The 21,294-nt window shown below is 44.9% G+C and overlaps 3 protein-coding genes across 5 annotated transcripts; all 3 read left to right on the top strand.

The window, feature by feature from the left end:
- Nucleotides 1-231: 231 nt before the first annotated feature.
- neu1 (neuraminidase 1) lies at nucleotides 232-3,393 on the top strand. The gene is made up of 6 exons (XM_049750334.1): nucleotides 232-469; nucleotides 850-1,039; nucleotides 1,105-1,367; nucleotides 1,446-1,628; nucleotides 2,098-2,317; nucleotides 2,410-3,393. The coding sequence occupies exons 1-6, from the start codon at nucleotides 374-376 to the stop codon at nucleotides 2,628-2,630; spliced, it is 1,173 nt and encodes a 390-aa protein (XP_049606291.1). The 5' UTR covers nucleotides 232-373; the 3' UTR covers nucleotides 2,631-3,393.
- Nucleotides 3,394-3,793: 400 nt separating this feature from the next.
- Nucleotides 3,794-15,547, top strand: prrc2a (proline-rich coiled-coil 2A). 3 transcript variants are annotated; one of them, XM_049750331.2, is made up of 17 exons: nucleotides 3,832-3,946; nucleotides 4,028-4,142; nucleotides 5,552-5,703; nucleotides 5,965-6,142; nucleotides 6,242-6,353; nucleotides 6,456-6,537; nucleotides 6,651-6,794; nucleotides 6,868-7,109; nucleotides 7,210-7,298; nucleotides 7,379-7,530; nucleotides 7,747-7,849; nucleotides 7,914-8,085; nucleotides 8,253-8,799; nucleotides 8,883-9,136; nucleotides 9,281-9,560; nucleotides 9,653-9,875; nucleotides 9,979-15,547. In XM_049750331.2, exons 3-17 carry the CDS (start codon nucleotides 5,589-5,591, stop codon nucleotides 13,001-13,003), a joined length of 5,718 nt encoding a protein of 1,905 aa, XP_049606288.1. In that variant the 5' UTR covers nucleotides 3,832-3,946; nucleotides 4,028-4,142; nucleotides 5,552-5,588; the 3' UTR covers nucleotides 13,004-15,547. The 3 variants fall into 3 exon arrangements, with proteins under 3 accessions (XP_049606289.1, XP_049606288.1, XP_049606290.1); XM_049750333.2 differs by having other exon boundaries at nucleotides 7,210-7,290; nucleotides 7,377-7,530; XM_049750332.1 differs by lacking the exon at nucleotides 4,028-4,142 and having other exon boundaries at nucleotides 3,794-3,946.
- A 220-nt stretch (nucleotides 15,548-15,767) lies between these two features.
- Nucleotides 15,768-19,727, top strand: csnk2b (casein kinase 2, beta polypeptide). The gene is made up of 7 exons (XM_049750335.1): nucleotides 15,768-15,925; nucleotides 16,346-16,427; nucleotides 16,529-16,631; nucleotides 16,787-16,902; nucleotides 17,179-17,254; nucleotides 17,501-17,690; nucleotides 18,196-19,727. The coding sequence occupies exons 2-7, from the start codon at nucleotides 16,356-16,358 to the stop codon at nucleotides 18,284-18,286; spliced, it is 648 nt and encodes a 215-aa protein (XP_049606292.1). The 5' UTR covers nucleotides 15,768-15,925; nucleotides 16,346-16,355; the 3' UTR covers nucleotides 18,287-19,727.
- The last annotated feature ends 1,567 nt before the right edge of the window (nucleotides 19,728-21,294 follow it).

Consider the following 21,294-nt stretch of genomic DNA (forward strand, 5'->3'; position numbering starts at 1 on the left):
ATTATTGTTTTATATCCAATTGAAACTTGACTAGAAATTACACATATGCAGAGTTAAAATTATGTTTATCATAATAATATTATGACTGTCACCGTGTGTGTCTGTAATTTACAAATACGTTTCCATCGAACTTTTTTTTTACGTTTATTATTATTTATCATTGCACAAGAAGTCCTACGTAGACGCTCTATTTCCGGGTTTATGTTTACGATTTGATCATGTGACCGCCCACCTTAGTCACATGAGCCTTACTTTGCATATGATCCTGGGTCACAGTGTGGACCGGCTGAACGCTGACTTTTTCCTTTGTTTATGTACATTTTGAAAGTAGTTTTCGTCACATACTTTTTTATTTTCTTCTCAAACAGAAGAAATGGCTCTCGTACGAGGAAGGAACCTTAAAACAGGAAGTGTGCTAGCGACAGCATTGACATTATTACTTCCCGCTGTCATCATCTGCTCTGTCACGGTAAGCCATAATAACCTTTACTTGTCCGAAGCAATAGTTAAATACTCGTACTATTAAAAATTAACTATTATTGCCCTAATATAAAGGTTTTGATTTATCACGGGGCACTGAAAAGCAGTTACCACCGTACATTTATTTATTTATTTATTTATTTATTTATTTATTTATTTATTTATTTATTTATTTATTTATTACTTTAATGTGCTAGGAGTGTGTTCATATAAAATTTTACTGTAATTATTAGCTTGTTAGTAATAGAATATGCCGCATGAGAGAACCCCTTTTTTTTTTTGCAGAGTCGATATAATTAGCATGTCTCAATTATTTCTTCTCAGCGTGTCCCTGCAAAATTTCTAAGATGCTTTGCTTTCTTGGTCCAGATCAAACCCCTGCTGTTTGAGGAACAGCTGCTGTGGGTGAGCGGGGTGGAAGGGGAAGTGGATACGTACAGGATCCCTCTGATCACATTCACCCCCATGGGAAGTCTTCTGGCGTTTGCAGAGGCCAGGAAGGCGTCATCCAGCGATGTGGGGGCAAAGTTCATTGCCATGCGGCGGTCCACTGACAAAGGTAGAGCAACCCCCACGACCGTTATTTTCCCTTAACGCTGACATGAAAAATATGATGTTCACCAGGATCCACATGGTCACCGACCAGCTTCATTGTTGATGATGGACTTATCAAAGATGGCCTGAACCTGGGTTCGGTGGTGGTAGACGAGGAAGTGGGTTTAGTTATTCTGATCTACACGATCTGTTTCCACTTGGACAACTGTGAACCCGCTAGTACCATGATGATAGAAAGCAAGGATGACGGCCTGAGCTGGAGTTCACCCAGAAACCTCTCAATAGAGCTAGGAGTCAAGAATTTTGCTCCTGGACCAGGTACTGGCATCCAGGTAAGAGAAAATAACAAGGTTTTAGAAAAGAGCTAGTTTTCTCCACTTGTGGTAAATTCTTTTTGTGACTCACAACAGAAACGCTATGAGCCAAACCAGGGACGTTTGGTGGTGTGCGGTCATGGAACGTTGGAAGGAAATGGTGTTTTCTGCATCCTGAGTGATGACCACGGGAAAACGTGGTTCAATGGTGCAGCGCTCAAAAGCATCCCTTACAACCAGAAGAAAAGGCCACTCGACTTTAGTCCTGATGAGTGCCAGGTATGGAATTTTTTTTTTTACTTGCAAGGAGCAGACGACCAGAGCTGGACTTGCTCATTAGGGATTAGCTCAAATTTGGAATGTCGACTGACGAGTAAAATGAGAAGCAGGCTGAAAGGTTTGACGGTCGCCTTCCACCATTGGTGTTCACCAGGGGCTACTCAGGTTGCTGCCATGTCAGTCAACTACATTTGGGCTTCAACATCTTCACAATAGAGGCTTTGAACGTGGCCCACTCGTATTGAATGTCCTCAAGCACCCCATGGGGTGGCAAATGAACCCCCCCGAGGTGGTACTTGCCAACAGATGTTCTTGTAGGGGTACAGTAGCCTGCTAGCTCTAAGCTCAACTTGAAAACCTGGAATAGGTTTTTCTTGGAGTCGAATGAAGCCCTCAAAGCTAGTTTACACTTATTCATGCTAGCTGGAGGTGTGGGATAAACCGTTTTTAATCTTCTGCTTTTCCGCAGCCGTTTGAAATGACCGACGGAAGCATTGTCATCAATGTCCGAAACCAGAACAACTACCACTGCAGGTGTCGCATGGTGGTTCGAAGCCAGGACGGTGGAATGACCCTGCCCATAGATAACCTGTACTTCGATTATGAGCTTGTGGATCCCGCAGTAGCAGCTGGGGCCTTTCAGAAAGAGGGAGTGCTCTTCTTCACCAACCCATCCCATGCGCTATCCAGTAAGTAGCTATTTTTGAGGGAGCAATTCCAAGGGATGAATAAGATAAACCAAATTTTTGGTGACAATGGCTTACCGAACTGTTCTCCACAGGAATTAACCTCACCTTACGTTGGTCAGTGACTGATGGGAACTCCTGGGAGAAGACGGCTCTGCAGATTTGGCCCGGCCCAAGTGGTTACTCCTGCATTACGTCGCTGGACAGCGGCTCTGTGGATGACCGGAAACACATCTATGTCATCTACGAGAAGGGCCTGAAAGATTACGATGAGACTGTCTCGTTTGTCAAGATCCACCTGTATGGAGGGCGGTAATGCGCATGAATCCAGAGGTGAGGTTAGATTTGGAGAAGAAATGAAAACACTTACTCAGGAAGGACCAAAAGTGATTTATTTTTTCCCCAAAATAATTTAGAATGTTACATATATGAAATGTCAACCCCTGGATCAATATGGCCGTAATTATTTTTCCTTATCATGTTTCTATCTTTTATTACATGATTGTCTTTATTGAGACAAAACAATTTTTCAATGACAATGATTTTACACGTGTTGATTTTGGTGCTGACCACCCAAGAGACAAGGGACACTAAGAGTATGTGTTGAAAAGTAAATTATGTTTTTTCTACCATTACTTTCTGGAGTTACATCTTCAGCTGTGCTTGGAGTTCAGTAGAATTATATGAGGCTTTAATGTTGCTTAATTTTAAGTACTTTTATCCACAGTAATGCAATTTATTTGACTTAGCCCATCTGGCTTTCCATACATCCAAGATGATTGTAAATATGTCTTTATAAAATGTAAAATAATGCTCGTGGCCTTTTGATGAACGTACTGTACTTTGGAATCTCGGGTTATAATAGTTTGCTTAAAACCTTAGCTATGATTTTAAAGGTGTGCATGTGTGGGTGAATGTGAGGGACAGAAGTCACTTCTAGTGATGCAATCAATGTGTGGGGAATTTCTTTTGACCTGTTTGCTATCATCTTAACCATTTTTGGATTTGCACCAGTTCTCTTTGTCTATACCTCTCTGGTCAACAGAAATAATAATAAAAAAAATATTGTAGCCAAAATATTCACATTTGTCAAATTCTGCTTTGTATTTTCTTCCTTGTTATTTTAAGAAATGCAAAATGCATAGTGGAAACTTTTTGAACGTCATTGTTTTGATTGCATTGAAAGAGAAAACATAACTTAAATGTCACTTTTCTGTTTATTCTGGTTTGTGATTGGAAACATACTAAAATAACTGTTCTATAATACAGTATGTAAAAAAACAGTCCATTTTTGTGGAATAGTATTTTAGTGTAAGAATGAACATGACCTGAAATAGCCTGTGTTGACAGTAGTTTTTTTTCTTCATCATTTGGATATGTTCACAGCTCATTTACAAAAAAGTAAAGCATTTGTCCATAACTGTGATTTATTCAGATTAAAAAAAAAATATTTGTATTTTCTATTTTTAACATCGGACACACGTTTTTCCGCATCAGATCCCAAACGGCTCCCATCTCACGAAATTACCCAGTAGCATTTGACAGCTTTTTTAGGTGACGCTTCGATTTCCACTTTTCTGCCCCCCCGACCCCTGTTTTCATTTGTTTTCGGGATAAAGAAGGGGAGTACAAGTAAGCAGCATCGCCTTCTTTGTATTTATCCACTCACATCTGTGACGAAAATGCTAATGCGGGGGGTGTTTGACTATGCAGGGGGAATAACGTTGCTTCGCTAGCTAGCTCTTACTGGGTCACTGTGCTAGCACTAGCAAAGCTAATCTAACCTCATTCTGCGAATCAACCTCGAGACAAGTCGGGATAAGACCAGGTCAGTGACTGGAAATAGTTTTGGAATATATACTACAACGAGTCACATATTTGTTGCGTTAATTGGAGCGGAAATTTATTAGATTGGTGGAAGTGATCAGCGACGTAATTTTGTTTAGTCTTGGATGTTTTTTTTCGACTTGGTTGTTTCTAGCTTGTTTAGCCCAGCTTGCTAATGAATGTATGTTTATCGTTTTACCAGTAAATGTGATGGGATTTAAGTACTGAACTGGATTTTATTTGACTGGATTTTTAAGTGCTTTGCTCAATTATTTGAAAGTATACGTTTGATATCAGTTTATTATATGTGGAGATTACCAAACATAGCAGGTCGTTCAGTCCGTTTCAGATCGATATGTACCTTTAGCGCGAGATTGCATAATCTGTTTGGAAATAAGAATAATGTTATTTATCTTCACATGTATGAGCTTTATATATGTATTTTATTTGACTCCATGCCCAAATCGGTGTCGCGAAATGTTAACGGTAAAAGCAACCGGGCCTCTGTCCAGCGCCATTTTGTTCCGTTCCCACATAAGACTGTCAAAATTATAAGCGTTATATGATCGAAATAGCAACTGGGAACGCTCATGGAAACCGGTTAACGTGTGATTTGTCTGAAAAGCCACTTGAATGTTGGCAACAGCTCCAAGTGTTAGGGCAAGTGTAGAAATGCGTTATGAAACATGAACGCAGTCCCCCTCCCAATGCGAACATGGATGGCCTTGCCAGTTAGCTCCGGCTAGCATCAGTGATAAAACTAAATCACGTTCAATCGGAGTCGTGTTATCGATTTGAGGGTTATATTAGGCCTTATCTAAATTTCCTTCTGTTTCTATGTTGCACTGAAAACTGCGTTGAGGTAATAACTCCACGATATTAATACATAAAGGCCTCGATGCTGCAGAGATAGTCCAAGGCTTTGTATAGCGAGGCTGCTGGCCCCTTTTAATCCCATATAGTTGACCAGTTGTCCACGACCTAATTTTATAATCTAATCTCGCCATTTCCACACGGTACATGCATTTGGTGACACCATCGGCCGCCGGTGTTGTTTTGTTATTGTGTTATATGGTGTGACCAGCTCTTGCATCATAGATTGGAAAAGTTGTGTATGCTGCAAATTGATGTTGGTTTCCTATGAGTTGTTTCTTTTGTTCTTAATGTGTGGCGTTGCCCGGAAATGTTAATGTAAACTGGTAAGGCCGGCCGGGAGTGACAGTTGAGAGTGTTTCTTTCACTTGACTTCTTTCCCTGTTGAAAGGAATGGAAATATAAATAAAATGTGAATCCCTCCAGCCCTTGTGTGCCTTTTGGTGTGCATGGCAATGAAATGAACCTTTGGCATCCCCATGCAAGCATTTCCAAATGGCTATGTTTCTTTTAATGAAGCGTTTGTGCATCCCACAGTCTCAGGGCTCACCATACTCGATGAGCGGACAGCGCAATGTCAGAGCGCTCTGGGCAAACTGCAAAGGGGAAGGAAGGCAAAACCAAGTATGCGTCTCTCAACCTGTTTGATACATACAAAGGAAAGAGCCTTGAAGCACAAAAGCCTGTTGGTGAGTATATTCATTTGTGTTGCATCATTATTTATTTTTAATGAAAGGTTTATCATGTGAGCGGATCCAATTTTTCACTACTCCTTATGTAACCTTTTCAGTTACTATGACATTCACAAAATTTGTTTAGTTGAGACATTTTGCCTTTTTTTTAAACTGTATGATTATTATTATTATGCAATACTATGATATTTAATTAAACCTGAGTTTCCCCTCTGGTTCCTGGCCTCACCTAACACACAACCTCTTTTGTCTGCTCAGTTCCCCCCCGCCATGGCTTGCAGTCTCTCGGTAAAGTTGCGTCTGCCCGGCGTATGCCACCCCCTGCCAATTTGCCAAGTCTGAAGGCAGAAAATAAAGGCAACGATCCCAACGTCTCACTCGTTCCCAAAGACGGCACAGGATGGGCAAGCAAACAGGAACAAGCGGACCCAAAGAGGTAAATTGCACTTGTGTGCTCATTTTAAATCTGCATATATCACATTTTTTTCCCTCCTCCTCTCCTGCTGTAGTCTAATTTTTGTTTTGATGCTTTCAGTACCGATGCATCGTCAGCACCGCAGCAGGAACCGCAGCAGCCTGTGGCTTCACAGACACCTGCACCGATCCGCCCGAGAACCCCACCGGCTTCCGAGGTGCCAGCAGTCACAGTACGATACGTGCATCATAACATCAATATGCGATGCCATTTCAGGTTGTGGAAGCGTATCTTATCTTTGTGTGCGTTTGTGCGTCTGTGTTCCGCCGCTCAGACTGTGGCCCCAGCTTCAACCCAGGCCGCAGGGGCAAGGTCCTGGGCACAGGCCAGTGTTACACATGGAGTACCAGGGGATGGTGGGTCCTTTTTTGACATAACTCTTACACATGCACACCCAAGTAAAGGTCTTTTATCTCTCCATTGTGTGTTTTTTGCCAAATCACATTCCTGTTGACATTTCCTTTTGAAGGTGGAAAGGGATCAAACCTACCGTCGCCATTCTCTCGCGAGGAATTTCCCACCCTGCAGGCGGCTGGCGACCAGGACAAAGTTGGCAGAGAACCGGGCACTGCAGATCAGTGGTATGGGCCCGGACCAAGCCTCCGCCCCCAGAGTGAGTTAACCCTTGAAATGAAATGCAAAAAGGTGCACGTGTGTGCAGAATAACTCATTGAAATGTTGTGTAGACGTTACAAGCTGGCGGGACGGTGGGGGCCGAGGCCTGGCACCCACCTTCTCCGGGGAGGGGGCGGCAGAGGGTGGCAACGGTGGGGCTCTGCTGATGGAAGAGGCAGCCGGGGTCCCGCCTCAAAACTCGCAGTCCCACGTGCCACCAAGGAACCCTCCCGCGGGCAGCCCCGCCTTACCCTTGCCTCAGCCTCCTGTGGGGCCTAACTTTCCCCAATTCCGAGGGATCATACCGCCATTCGTAAGTTTCCTTTTTAATTCTCTCGAGTTCAGTGCCATTGTACATAGTTCTCTATGTTCCAAGGGCTGCGTGACGAGTGTGTTGTCTGTTGTCCTCCTAGATGTATCCTCCATATTTACCCTTCCCGGCAAATTATGGTCCTCAAGGACCTTACAGGTTTCCGCCACCTGGTGAAGGTCCAGGTCCAAGGTATGTTCTGTAACGTATGCAGTAACGCTTTTGAAAGCGTGACATAGAAAGTTAATGTGTCGTCGTCCCACCTCCTCCAGGTTCTCTCGCTCACAGATTGGTCCTGACAGCAGGCCTCAGCTTCTCTCACGAGATGCAGGTGGAGAGGTGGTCAAGCGACCCTCCATCCTAAAGCAGGATGACCTCAAGGAGCTCGATGAGCTGGACCATGATGGAGATGAAGGCTGGGCAGGTCTGACTTGGCCCATTCAAAATATTCTATTAACAAAAATGTGTTATTGGGAGAACTGTTGAATAAATTTAACAGTATCTAAAGTAAATATTTGTTATGTACGCATGCATTTTGTTTGGACTTTAAATAATCAACAATCATTGAATTTGGCTACACAAATCAAGGCAACAAGTAAAGTGCTGATTTGAATGATTATTTATTCTCTTGGTTTAACAGGGGCACACGAGGAGATTGATTACTCGGCAAAGTTGAAGTTCAGTGATGACGAAGGGGATGATGAAGGAGAAGAGGACACAACAGAGAGCAACAATGACTCAAGGTTAGTGAAAAAATGATCAGAAATGTTGTTGCTATTTGAGACTAATATTGAAAATCTATTTTAGTGAGCATCAGAAATCTCACGAGGCCCCATCTGCAACCTCATGCCCTCGAGCCTCAGACAGCAGTGGAGATAACCGCCACAGCCCTGCCTCCAACACCGATGAAGGCCCACAGACTTCCTCCATCAAGCCAGGATGGGCTGAGGGTAGCCAAGGAGCACCATCCAATTACAAGGTAATTCATTGCATGCTTAACTAACATGGGCTACAGATCCTACAAGTAATTCATATGCAGTTTGCTTTTTTTAATGTTTTTATTTTAATCTCTGCACAATCGCAAAGATTTTAATGTGAAATTAAGCTTGTTAATAGTGATGGTGCTAATTCTAACACACTGTACAGGATCGGTCTCACAACCAGAGTGCATCATTGGGCCCGGGAAAAGTAGGCCACACCCAGCATCAGCCAGCAGCAGGAGGTCCTACCCCTCCTCCCCAGCCTGGATTGCTGGTCCACGGGGTCCCGGGGGACGACGAGGATGAGACATGGCGTCAGCGCAGGAAGCAATCTTCCACCGAGATCTCCGCCGCCGTGGAGCGAGCCCGTCGACGCCGCGAGGAAGAAGAACGTCGAATGGAGGAGGAGAGGCGTGCAGCCTGTGCGGAAAAGTTGAAACGGCTGGATGAGAAGCACCAGCAGCAAAGCGGCAACGCCGGCGGAAGCAGTGGTAGCAAAACACCCAGCCTTGATGGCAATTCTACGGCGGCCACAGCGGGCAGCCCTAGTCCATCCTTGTCGGCCTCTGCGTCTTCGCCCAACATTAGCCAGCCGCCTTCGCCATGCGTTGACTCCGACGGGCCTCCTGTGCTGCCTGCGCAGTCGGGCACGGGTCTTGGTGTCGGTGAAAGACAACGGGCGAGCAGCAACAGCAGCTATGACTCTAACGCAGGTACTTTCACACATAATAATGCCCGCTCTATATATTTTAACATTAAAAAAAACTATCGCTAATCAATTTTCTTTGTCATTCAGATGTGCAGCATTGTCCTCAGCCAGCTGTGACACAGCCACCGCCGCCTACGTTGGAAGTACCTTCAGCGGTCGACAAAGAGGAGGCTGTCTGCACCGCTCACGTACGAGCAGGAAGTGCAGGTGAAAGAGGAACGGAAGCGGTGAAGACGGAGAATATCGGAGGGGGAGCAGGCCGTCAAGCAATCGTTCCTCCGGCCCAGGGTTACTCCAAGTACCAAAAGTCCCTCCCACCTCGTTTTCAGAGGCAGCAACAGGTACTCAAATTACACTGGCGAATGCGTGAATACTTAATATATATACATCATCTAGCTAGATCTTAAACCTATAAAATGACTATTAATAAAGAAATTGTCTCATATATTGGAAATCTTAACGAACGGATCATTTCGTGTTGACAGGAGCAGCTATTGAAGCAGCAGCAGCAGTGGCAACAGCAGCATAGCCAGGCATCCCAAAGCCAGATCTCCCCTCAACCTCAAGCACCGCAGGGTCCTTCACCCGTTTCAACGCCCCAGCCAGGACCTGGACCTAAGCAGGGCGGACCCCTGTATCAACCCGGCAGCTTAGTTCGGCCACTTCCAATGAATTTTGACCCACGCTGGATGATGATGCCTTACATGGGCATGATGCAGGGCCGCCCAGCTATGGACTTCTATTCCACTGGCATGCACCCATCAGGTAAGAGAATATTTGTAAGCCTTGGAAATATATCTGTTTGAATCATTCCATTGATGTCATTTTCAAACCCCCCCCCCAAAAAAAATCATCAGGGCTTATTGGACGTGAGCGGTCAGATTCGGGAGGATCTGGTTCAGAGCCCTTTGATCGCCAACAGCAGCATCCAGGGCACCCTCATCGTGGTACTCCTCCTATTGATCCTAAATTGGCCTGGGGGGCTGAGGTATTTCCTGGTGGAGGGGAAGGTTGTGGCATAAATCCTCCTCTGAGGCAGAGGCAGACATCAGAAGAGGACGATGTGACTAAAGGGTCCAGGTATGGGGACACTATATTGCTAAGTGCTTATTTGTTGTTTTAGGCGATATCGATTTTTTTTTTATTACAATCTTGACAATCATTGCTATCTCTATTGATTTAGGAGCGACACTCATCCGCATCGCATACGAGAGGGTGGATTGGCACCCATCAAGCAGTCCAACACGAGCTCCGGGCCATCAAACCAGACGCCGCCTCCTGTCAATGCGCCGAGCGGCAGCCACCCCCCACATCATTACATTAGCGGGAGAGGCAACTACAACAATTTTACTGAGCAAGGAGCAAGGATCACCTCGCATCAACAGCAGCAACAACAACGAGGCGGTGAAAGGGGAACCCACTCCCATGGCTTCACCCATCAGGATGATGTCCAAGCTCGGGGATCTCAGCCAGGCCAGCTTTGGGGGCCCCCGCACCCTCATTACGATCGTAACGGCCGTGCAGAGCTCCCTAATGTAGAAGGCAACGCCCACCTCCACCACCATCACAATCACCACCCTCAGCAGCCTCACTACACTGTCCAACCACATAAGCTGGAGAACAGCCATGACAGGGTAGCTGAGGGCCCTCCGAAGAAAACCAACCCTTCTCCCCCACTCCACCAACCCTCCCTGTCATCTTCTTGCTCATCATCTTCCTCTTCTGCTTCTAACCGGGAAGATGGCAATGTAAAGACCACTTTGCATCATCCTTCTCACAGAGAAGGTGAAGCTGGTGGTGGGCATCATCTCGGTGAAAGAAGTAATGCCGGCAGTGGCGGTCATGTAAAACATGAGAAAACAGGCTCTGCATATGCGCCACATGCTTCCATGGCCTCAAGCCCGCCTCCTGCTCAACAGGGCGGTCACTCTCAGCCCCAGCACCATCCCCATCCAAGGTCAAACCAAAGAGGGGGACGGGATCATAAAACCGAGACCCAGTGGGGCCCTCGACCCGGCAGCAACAATGCAGGTGGGGCTTCCTCTCATGGAAGGAGAGCCAACAATGCAGGAAGCGGGAACCATTCCCGTGGCGCCGACGACGCCGCCCATGCTCCGTCGGAGCACAAGCCCGCCAACCAGGCCTTACCAAACAAAAGGGCGGGTCCGATCAAGAAGCCAATGATGAAAGAGATAAAGAAAGAGGGAGAAATTGAGGGAGGAGAGAAATCAAGCCAAGATTTTGTTAAGGATAAAGAGAAGGATGGTGGCCAAGCCACCGCAGTAAAGCAAGATGCCGCCACGTCAGCTCCATCAGGCAAAGAAGAGCCTGCTGTGACAATAAAACCCAGAAATGGCGGCAAAGAACGGCCGCCCGGAGGAGGAGGCGGTGGGTCAGGGAGAGGACCTAAAGAGGCAGACGCCACCTCTTCGGGATTTTCAGGCTCCTCGTCACGTAGGGACAGAGACCGTTCTTTTGAGAGAAGAGCCAGCAATTCCCATAATCACGGCGTCCCCAACAAAGCCCCCCCCAGAGGCACTCGTGGGCGAGGTGGCGAGTTTTACGGCCGTGGTCGAGGTTTCAGGGGTACCTACACAGCCACCGCCGGGCCCGGTGGTGGCAACCGCGGCAGAATGGCCAGCAGGAGCGGCAGAGACTATCGCGCATCTGTTGCGGTTGGCCACCATCGCGATTCAAAGGGCGACGGCCCCGGCGGTCGGCACGGTCAGGAGCGGCCTCGGCACAACCCGGCCAGGGCCAGGAATCGAAGCGAAACGCGCAGCGAGGGCTCAGAGTATGAAGAAATCCCCAAGAGGAGGAGGGAGAGAGGCTCAGAGACGGGCAGCGAGAGTGGGGCAAGTGACCCCGGCCAGTCGGACAAGGATGACACCCACAAAGCCAACGCCAAGAATGGCATGGAGAAGACCAAGACCACTACTAGCGGCAACGTTTCCTCTGCACCACCGAGAGGGACACAGGCCCGGGTTTTCACCCCTAGGGGTGTGCCGTCAAGGAGGGGCAGGGGCGGTGGTAGTGGAGGGGGAAACATCTACAGGAATAGTGGCAATGTTGGAGGACCGGCTGGAGGACACAGGGGTGCCCCTGGTTCTGCTTCTCACGGGGGACCCTCAAGGCAGCCAAACGCAGCACGAAGGCAACAAGCCCCGTCACAAACCTCAGGGCACAAGGACTTGGGTAGAGGAGGGCCTCCTTTGGAGAAGAAGGAGAAGACGGCCGATGGACATCAAGCTCCAAGTCACGGATCCAATCCACCCCAGACCTCGTTGCTGGCTGCGGCTCCTACCGCTCAAGCGTCCGCTGACAACGGAGCTGTTCCGACCCAGCAAGCTTCAACCAACCCTGCGTCGATCACTGGCGGGCCCAATTCAGTGCCTCCTGCCACTAACCGCGGGTTCCCACCCAGCGGCTTCGAGCGACCCAAGCGGCGGCGTCACATGCGTTCCCAGCATCAGCAGGACAAGCCGCCTCGCTTCCGGAGGCTGAAGGAGCGAGAGAATGCCGCGCGGATCAACGGCGGAGTGGGGGTGATTGGAGGAGGACGGCCCTCCTCCCCTTCCGTTAACTCGGTTCAGGACAGTAATGGAACCGCCGTCACGACGACGCTGATCACTAACGCCCAGAACGCCAACCACAGCGCTACGCTTTCAGCTAACAATAACAGCGGCGGCCACGTCGGCAACGCAAACAGCCACCACCACCATCAGCACTTCAACCAGGGCGGCACAGGACCCGCCCACCCCCAGCACCACCACAGCCACGGAGCCAAGTCCCCCGACTTCACCAACCAGAACTCAGACCAGGCCAACGAGGAGTGGGAGACGGCCTCCGAGAGCAGCGACTTCACCGAGTTCCGTGACAAAGAGGGAGGAGGCAAACCGTATTCTTCCCATCATCATCATCAGCAGCATCACCACCACATGGGGAAGGGAGGCGGAGGTGGTGGCGGCGGCGGCGGCGGAGGAGGAGGCGCTGTCGAGCGAGAGATGGCAGGGAAGGAGCCTCAAGCTAATAAAAGAAGCTTTTCCAGCCAGCGTCCTACCATGGAACGGCAAAACCGGAGGGTCAACGTCGGCGGAGGCAGAGGCCCTCGGGGCATACCCGGCGGCGGCTCGGGCGGGACAGGAAACGGAGGCGGCAACCGCGGAGAAAAGCGGGGCAACTGGCCCTCCCCGAAAAATAGGAAGTGATGGAATATTTCAAAAACATTTCGGCCAAACTGCACTCACTTCCAACCCAACTCTTCCTTTTTTTTTTTCTTTTTAACCCTGTCTTGATTGTTTCATGTTTGCACCCCCTAAACATATTGTACAGTATAAGGAGATGCTATTCTACATTGGTCAACTTTCGCATCTGTCCACCGTCCTTTCTTGTACATTTTCTCCGTTGGGTTTCCATCTTACTTGCCGTTCTTCACCTTGAAAAAGTGGATGAATTATAACACGCATGTAATTCTGCATCGAATTGTTTTAAATTGGGGCGCCGTTCACACATACAAGCACAATGACATCATCAAATTTGTGTAAAAATCATGAGGATGTAAAAATGATTGTGGGAGTGAATTGGCAAAAAACATCAAATTAGGCAAACTTTTATATTCATGTACGTGTGTATATTTCTACCACACTTTGGCCTTTGGTGGTGTACAGTAGTCCAGTTCTGCATGACTTGCCCTCATCACGGGGAAAGGTGCAGCTTCATCTTAATAAGAACAGTATCGGTGTATCATACAAGTGTCACGTTATTTGTTTTCAGGGGAGTCGTGTCAATTCTGTTTTAGCCACCCAAGAGATGTTCGTTCGGTGTGCGTGCGTGCGTGTGGAGTGTGAATGTGTGTTTTTGTTTGTTTTTTTACAAAGTGGATCGTTACCAGCCCTCTATCTCTTAATTTCCTTTTTCTTTGGCACCCAGGTATGAACCTTTACGTTTTCGTAACTGTGATAGGACCCGTGTACTACTGTTCTACGTCACTAGTTTGGTCTTTTTATATCATCGTCCTTGCTTGTGTAAATGCAGTTTTTTTTTTCTCCTCAGGCTTTTGTGTCAATCCGCTTTGACGTTTCATTTAAATTGATTAGTCTTTTTTTTTTTCTTCTTCCCCCCCCCCAGACAATAAATGGCTTTTTCAGCCTCACCGTAGCATCCTTGTTACCTGCAGAATTTTTCTGCACACTGCAAAAATACTCGTTACAATAGTTTTCCTCTCACTCACAAATTTGGTTCATCCGACTCCCGTAACAATTTGACAGCTTTATTTCCCACCTTGAGATTTTTTATATGGGAGAATTCTCTTTTCAAAGTGGAATGTCTCTTCTGTTGACGAGGAATCGAGCTAAAAAAATACAAATGGGTCATTCGAGAACATGTTTTCACAAATTGTCACTTGGTTAAATTGTAATGGCTTTATTTTGTAACAAGCACTCCTTGTAGTATAAAAAAAAATAATTGTTTGCTGTTTTTGTTTTGTTTTCATTTCGTAGAGCAAGTTTTACGTGATGCAACAATGACCGGTGCTCTGTCTGGGCCCAGAGTACAAAGATCTAGATGGAGTATTACATTTCCTCTGCTGTTGTGCATGCTTTCATGCACCCTGTGCTATTACTATCGGGACTTATCACTGCAACAAGGAGTAGCAGGAGCTCCTTTATCTGACGGAAGGCTTTTTCAAAGTTTGTGCTCTCAGGATGGCTGTTCAGGGGGAAGCAAAATCATCCCAGTCACCTGTTACGGATTACAAGCAGGCTGCGTTTGGAAAATATTGGATTTGTAACACTTGTAGTCACGCAGTAGACAAACCTGCACAGTTTGGAGACTAAGGTGGACTTAAGTACTCCTCTGCATCCATTCACTGCTGTAAGTTGGGGTTTTGTTTGTTTACTGACAGTAACAGTTTAACGGGGATGTTGCGAGTAGGGCATTTGGTGATTTGTGAGTGTGCGTGCGTGCGTGCGGCTGTGCGATGTTTGACGTGTGTGTGTGTGCGCGTGCGTGCGATTTCTGCTATCTATATTGTAACGGGAACGGCATGGACCGGAGGCGAATGAGAACGGCGAGCGCTTTCTGCCTTGTTTGCCCACACTTGATTGAACCCATGTTATCAAATCTGCTGCTTGAAAAAGAAAAAAAAAAAAGACATCCACAGTGATGCGTTCAGCTCTGCATACATACAGTAGTACATCAATCATCAAAATGAGCGAGCAGTGGAGAGAATCACTGTTTTATTTGTGTTTGTTCAGTACAAGCAGCAGGCAAGCGATGCATCTTTCCACTTAGAACTTACTTGGAGCATGAATCCACAGCCACGTGTGCAGCCTGCCTTGCCTGTCACTGGTTTTTGCATCGCTAGCTGTTCGATGAAGACGGGCTCAGAGTCCTCCATCCCTCTTAACTCTGATATTGATGTGCACATTGTATGTACCCATGCTAAAAGAAAAAAAAAGTAGTGTACGTATTGAAATTACTCAAACGATTGTACTGTTTCCAGCATTACCAAGGTACCTGGAGTGGTCCATTATGTTTTAGAATTTATGTTTTTATTAATGGAGCCGTAATATATGCACATGTATGTATATTGGTATGTATCTTAAGTTTTGTCGACCCCAACTTACATTCCCACCAACAAATGTTGCCATTTTTAGTTCAAGGGAGCAATGTACAAGCAGAGAAGTGTCTTATTATAATAAAGTTATACAGAGAAGGCAAAGTTAAATAAACTACTTTTGATTGAATGGAAATATGGAGTTACATGTGTTATTACTTCCATTTTGTGCAGATTAGACACATATTGTCTTTTTATCTCATTGGCAGCAGCGTTAATGTATTACCTCGTATAACAGGATTACATTTTTGTAACTAAACAGGTTAATAGATACGCATAACAAAAGCTTAGCGAATTAATGTGTCATACATGTCATGACATCACAGCTTTATTTCAAATCTGTAGTACTCGCACTCGCCGCTACGTGGCAGCAGTGCTCACTTAATCTGTACCGGAAGTAGAGGAAGAACCTCCTGAGCTAGGAGCTGGTGTCCATTTTATTTAAAGCCGATAGCTTGCTACGTTGTTTTGACCTGTCGCGTTTGTCAGCTACATAATAACATTACCAAACTGGGTAAGCTAACATAAATTGTTACATATCAATACCGAGACGTTGAAAACCGACTCTCAGCCATTCACGGAAATGATACTCTTCCGAGGACTGCAACGATGTGCCATATTAGTTCAGCTCTATTGCTAGTTCATGTTAGCATCATAAGCTAGCGCTGGCTAACTGTAGTGTAGAAATGCCTCATAAATTCAAGACCGCACGCTAAAATTAAATTTCATTGGATCTCAGAGTTTGTTCTTCTTGCTTATATAAGCGACTTGGTGATTACATTGGCGAAAATATAACTAACTCGTCAATTAGCCTAGCCTCAAGCCCGAGCTCCTGAAATAACATTTTGCCGGTTTTAAGTGAATCTGCATCTGTGTTGCTTCATTAATATGTACTCTTACACATTTGAAAATATTAATAATGCTTGCACTATAGGTCTTCGGAGATGAGCAGTTCAGAGGAAGTGTCATGGATCTCCTGGTTCTGTGGATTAAGGGGGAATGAATTTTTCTGCGAGGTATGATTCTTTCAATCAAGTCAGTTCATAAAACAAAATATTTCGCACCGTGTCTCACTCTTGGAATGATTTCTTCATACTTGACCTCCGTTATGTGGCAGGTGGATGAAGACTATATCCAGGACAAATTCAACTTGACGGGCCTCAACGAGCAAGTCCCCCACTACCGTCAAGCTCTAGACATGATTTTGGACCTTGAACCAGGTGCTTTGTTGTAATGTTCCTAACTCAAATATACTATGTTGTAATTTATTTTTTATTGAACCTCTGGACTTATTTTACATCCAATACTCTAATGAATGATTAGAAGCATTCTCTTATTGCCCCGTTTCCTCTCCTAACTATGAATGCGTTTGCAGATGAGGAGCTGGAAGACAATCCCAACCAGAGCGACCTGATCGAGCAGGCGGCTGAGATGCTGTACGGCCTTATCCACGCACGTTACATTCTCACCAACCGAGGCATTGCGCAAATGGTAGGTGCCGGAGCTTCGTCGGAGAACTCCACGAGCCATTTTTCCATTTTGTCATTCTTGAGGAGATGGAATGTTATTAAAAGCATGTGGGGATGCCGGCTCTGAGTGAACATTACCTGAGAGGAAGTGGGAGATGGATCAAATTGATTTGGATAATGGCTTTCAAAATCTATGTGTACCATTCTTAGATGTAGGTGATTTTTCAGGATGTTATGCTATATAATGACCCCGATTGTACAACAATGCTGATTGTCTTCATTTCCTGTTTTGTTTTAGTTGGAGAAGTATCAGCAGGGTGACTTTGGCTACTGTCCTCGTGTGTATTGTGAGAATCAGACTATGCTTCCCATTGGTGAGTTTTTTTTGCCCTGCATTTATTTTGGCAATGTCATGAATAATTGCAGTCCTGCTAGTTGTCATACTAGTAAGGTTTTGGTGTCGTTTCTTCAGTTAGTTGTGAAGAGGCAAAATCTAGCTCAAATGTTATTTGACCGCACAGAGCCAGTGGGTAATTGTTTTTCGTAGCAGCGTGATCTTGTCTAAATGTAGAACGCGTCGGGTCCAATTTCCGCTTTCCATTGTCTGGTGCCCTCTACAGGCCTGTCAGACATCCCAGGAGAGGCCATGGTGAAACTCTACTGCCCTAAATGCATGGACGTCTACACACCCAAATCATCCAGGCACCACCACACGGACGGAGCCTACTTTGGCACCGGCTTCCCCCACATGTTGTTCATGGTTCACCCCGAGAACAGGCCCAAGAGACCCGCCAATCAGTTTGTCCCAAGGTTAGTACCGAACTCGTATTACACACAAAGAGTTAATGAAGACTAAATAAGATGACTAAGAATAGAATAGGGCATTGCTGGGATCAAAAGAATGCCCAAATAAGTCACATTGTTGTTTAAGCCACAGGGGTTAAAACACAAAGATGTTTTTGTTAATTTGACTTAATTTTTAAACACGAGTTGCGCTTATCAGCCAAGCTAACGTGGTTTGTCCCAAGTTTATTGCAGTCCTGACTCATTGTCGTCTCACTTTTGGAGCAGCGAGACGGCAAACATAAGAAACCCATGATGAAGGGAAGGCACACCCCTCCCTAAGAGCAAATAGATTAAATGCACTTGAGTTTGCAGCGCCCCATCAATTTCAGCCCTAATGCTTTTGTTGCATGTTGCCCGCGGGCTTTTGTTTAACACATTTTTGCTATGTTACTTGGCCAAAGCAAACAAGCGTTTTATCCAATGCTCAAGGATGTTTGTCGCCCTCTTCGCCCCTCCCATATCTCTTCAGGCTTTACGGGTTCAAGATCCACCCAATGGCCTACCAGCTGCAGCTGCAAGCAGCCTCCAGCTTCAAGAGTCCCGTCAAAGCCATCCGCTAGCGGACGAGACAACAAAGGTCATTGACAAAAAAAAAAAAGGCGAGGGGTCACCTGTGTTTACCAAAATGTTCCACAAATGACCCCTCCCCGCTCTGAAGACTGTATTATTTGGGGGTTTAGATTAAAGCAAATGAAATCAACATGTAATAATTATGATTCTGAGTGTGAGCGATACGTGAATGCACAGCCATAGTCTTCATCACATAAATGTGTACCCAGTCCACAAACACCACTCTCAAAACGTTGGGGATATTACGCTTTCGACAGGAATTTTGGGATTCATTTAAAATGCACCGCAACCTTTTACAGGTGAACTTAACTCACCTTTTGAATGCACACGTCCGACTGTTCAACGCTTGACTTCTTTTTGCAGTTGACCTGTAAAAGTTAACGTGCATTTTTCCTAAAATTACACACGAAAGCTTAATATCCTTAACTTTTTGTGAGTCATTTTGGTAATTTGGTATCCTATGTACTCTCTTTACCAAACTAACGTGCCAAAAAGAAAGTCCGTTTCCAAATAATAATAATTAAAAAAAAAAAAAAGTTGGCACAGTTTGGTAAAGATTCACTGGTGGTCCGCTCCTCAGTAAACCCCACAAACATGGCTGCCAGCAGTTTAAAGATAGTATAGTAACTGATTTATTTTTTGGCGTATTACTGGTTCATGCGGATGTTTGCTGTTGTGCTGTCAAAAATGAAAAATCTGCTTAAAGGTATAGAGAAATAATTAGTGTGCTTCTACTGTTAGGGAAGACGTCGTAAAAACAAACAAAGCTAGCTGTCAGTAAATGTTTTCCCCAAGATTCCGCAATCCTACCATCCCTTATCTCATAATTTACATTTAATTTTAGTTTTTTTTTTTATTTTATATGAATTAAGCCACCATTTAGCATTTGGAAACCAGCAGGAAATGGCTTGCACAAACAGATGCTTTTATATTGGGTGCTGTATTTCAATTTTATTTGCTAAACAAATAGTGTAGAGTGATTTTGAAATCTATTCTACTAAACAATCCCGGATGCGCTACCTCTTTTCCACCAGTTTCCGGTCTTTATCTGAGGCGAAGCTTTTTCAACAAACCATCACAATAAAAAACAAAAGCTGTTTTCTTCCAAAAAGAAAATAGTAAAGACACGGCAGCACTGCACTGATTTCACTGCTGCAACTTGATTTGTTTTTTAGGGTTAGCAATAGGCAAGACCACCAGCTGCCATTTTAGTTTTTTTTTCCCCTCCCAAACATTGAGGCAAACGCTTCTTATTTCCCCTTCCTCGCTCTTCCTTTCTCCTTTTCAGTTGGAATTTTTCAAGTTTCACTTCACACAAATGAATCCATATTTGTGTCCACACTTGAACTCCTGTTTGTTGTTTTTCTCTGTGCAACTTGAGAAGGGTGAACCAGATTCTGAAATCTCAATAAAAGTTGATTCTTCTTTTCATAGGTTTTGTCCCTCCTTCTTAAATGTCCTCATTTAAAAAAAAAAAAAACATCACAATCAAGGTTTCTTTCTTTAATATTGGAGTCACGAGTGCATGAGATGGGATTTCCCTGTCTAGCGGGACTGAGTTGTTTGGTGTGGCAAAGTCCTGTCAGATTTTCCATGGGGGAGAATGACTCGAGCTAAACCTTAAACCACTTTCGGAGCAGCCTTGGTTTCCAACTACGACTTTTTGGGGGCTACAACTCTTACCAAGAGGATTCCCCTTTCCAGTGAAGCAAGAGAAAAATTATTTTTATTTCCAGACTATCCCAAAATGTGGTTATTATTCCTCAGCTGTAATCACTGCGATGGAATCGAGATTAATTTTCCTTCTCTTACATCCTCACGCATTGACAAATGTGTCTTGACAAACAGTGAGGCATTTTACCATCATAAGCAGCCTCTCCCTTAGCAAATGTTTCCAAGAAGATGAGAGTTGTTACATAATCTCGGGGAGTAGATACTAAATAGTTTCCTCAACTCAGACACAAAAGTGTTATGTGGACAAACAAACAAATGTGAAGGACCCCCATCACTATTTCAGCCAAGACTCAGCTTGTCAGTCATTGACTAAATGTTTAGTGTTCTTTATAGGGCGTGACACACACACTTAGAAGATAAACAAAGTCAGGCAAGACCAGGCCTGCTCATGTGACTTATGACACAAAATCTTGAGATTGAATACCAACCTGTTGAGGCCTGAATCTGATTCTGAAAAGGTATTATATTTGGTGAAGATGTACAAAAATGCAACAATTAAATACGACGAAAGAAGAATTAAAAATGTTTTGCCATACACATTCATTTCAATGCTGCTTATTCTGGTGTACGTGTTTTGACCACAAGAGGGCAGTATAGAAGCTGCGAGTCATAGCAGCAGGGTGTGTCATACTTCAAACTCAAGTTGGATTCATATAGACATTCTTTTTAGAATGTCTATATGAAGAATACGATATATTTGCCATTGCTTTAGTAAAACTCATGACACATATGAGTAAATTCAAATGGTGTGTACATTAACTCCCTAAAACAATGTTGTGGTAATGTGCAAACATGATTCACTTCTCTGACTCAGACTCTTTGGAAAAGAAAAAAAAAAAAAAAATGGGAGTGTAAATATGTTATATGTTCCATTCAATCAACCGGCACCTTGTCCAAGCTGTACTTTGCCTCTCTCCCAACGACAACTAGGATTGGCTCCTTTTCTTAAATGTTACAAAAACATTAATTTGACCCCAAAATTGATATTTTTGTATATTTTCATGATTGCCGGCTGATAGTTTTCAGGAGTTTTGTGATGTTGGCTGCACTATTAACTGAATAAGGCTGACCAAGTGGTGGTGTTTTGTTCAAATGTCATTGGACATAACATGATCTGGATCATGCTTTTGTTTGGGTTAGAAACATCCCGCCTGTGTTATGTGATACAAGCCGACGACACCACACAAACACTGCATGCACATTGTTGTCTGATTAGTCACATGTTTATCACAAATGACGTCCAATTTAACTGTATTTTATCAGA

The sequence above is a fragment of the Syngnathus scovelli genome, chromosome 19 (genome assembly GCF_024217435.2).
Source record: "Syngnathus scovelli strain Florida chromosome 19, RoL_Ssco_1.2, whole genome shotgun sequence".
Taxonomy (NCBI): Eukaryota; Metazoa; Chordata; class Actinopteri; order Syngnathiformes; family Syngnathidae; genus Syngnathus; species Syngnathus scovelli.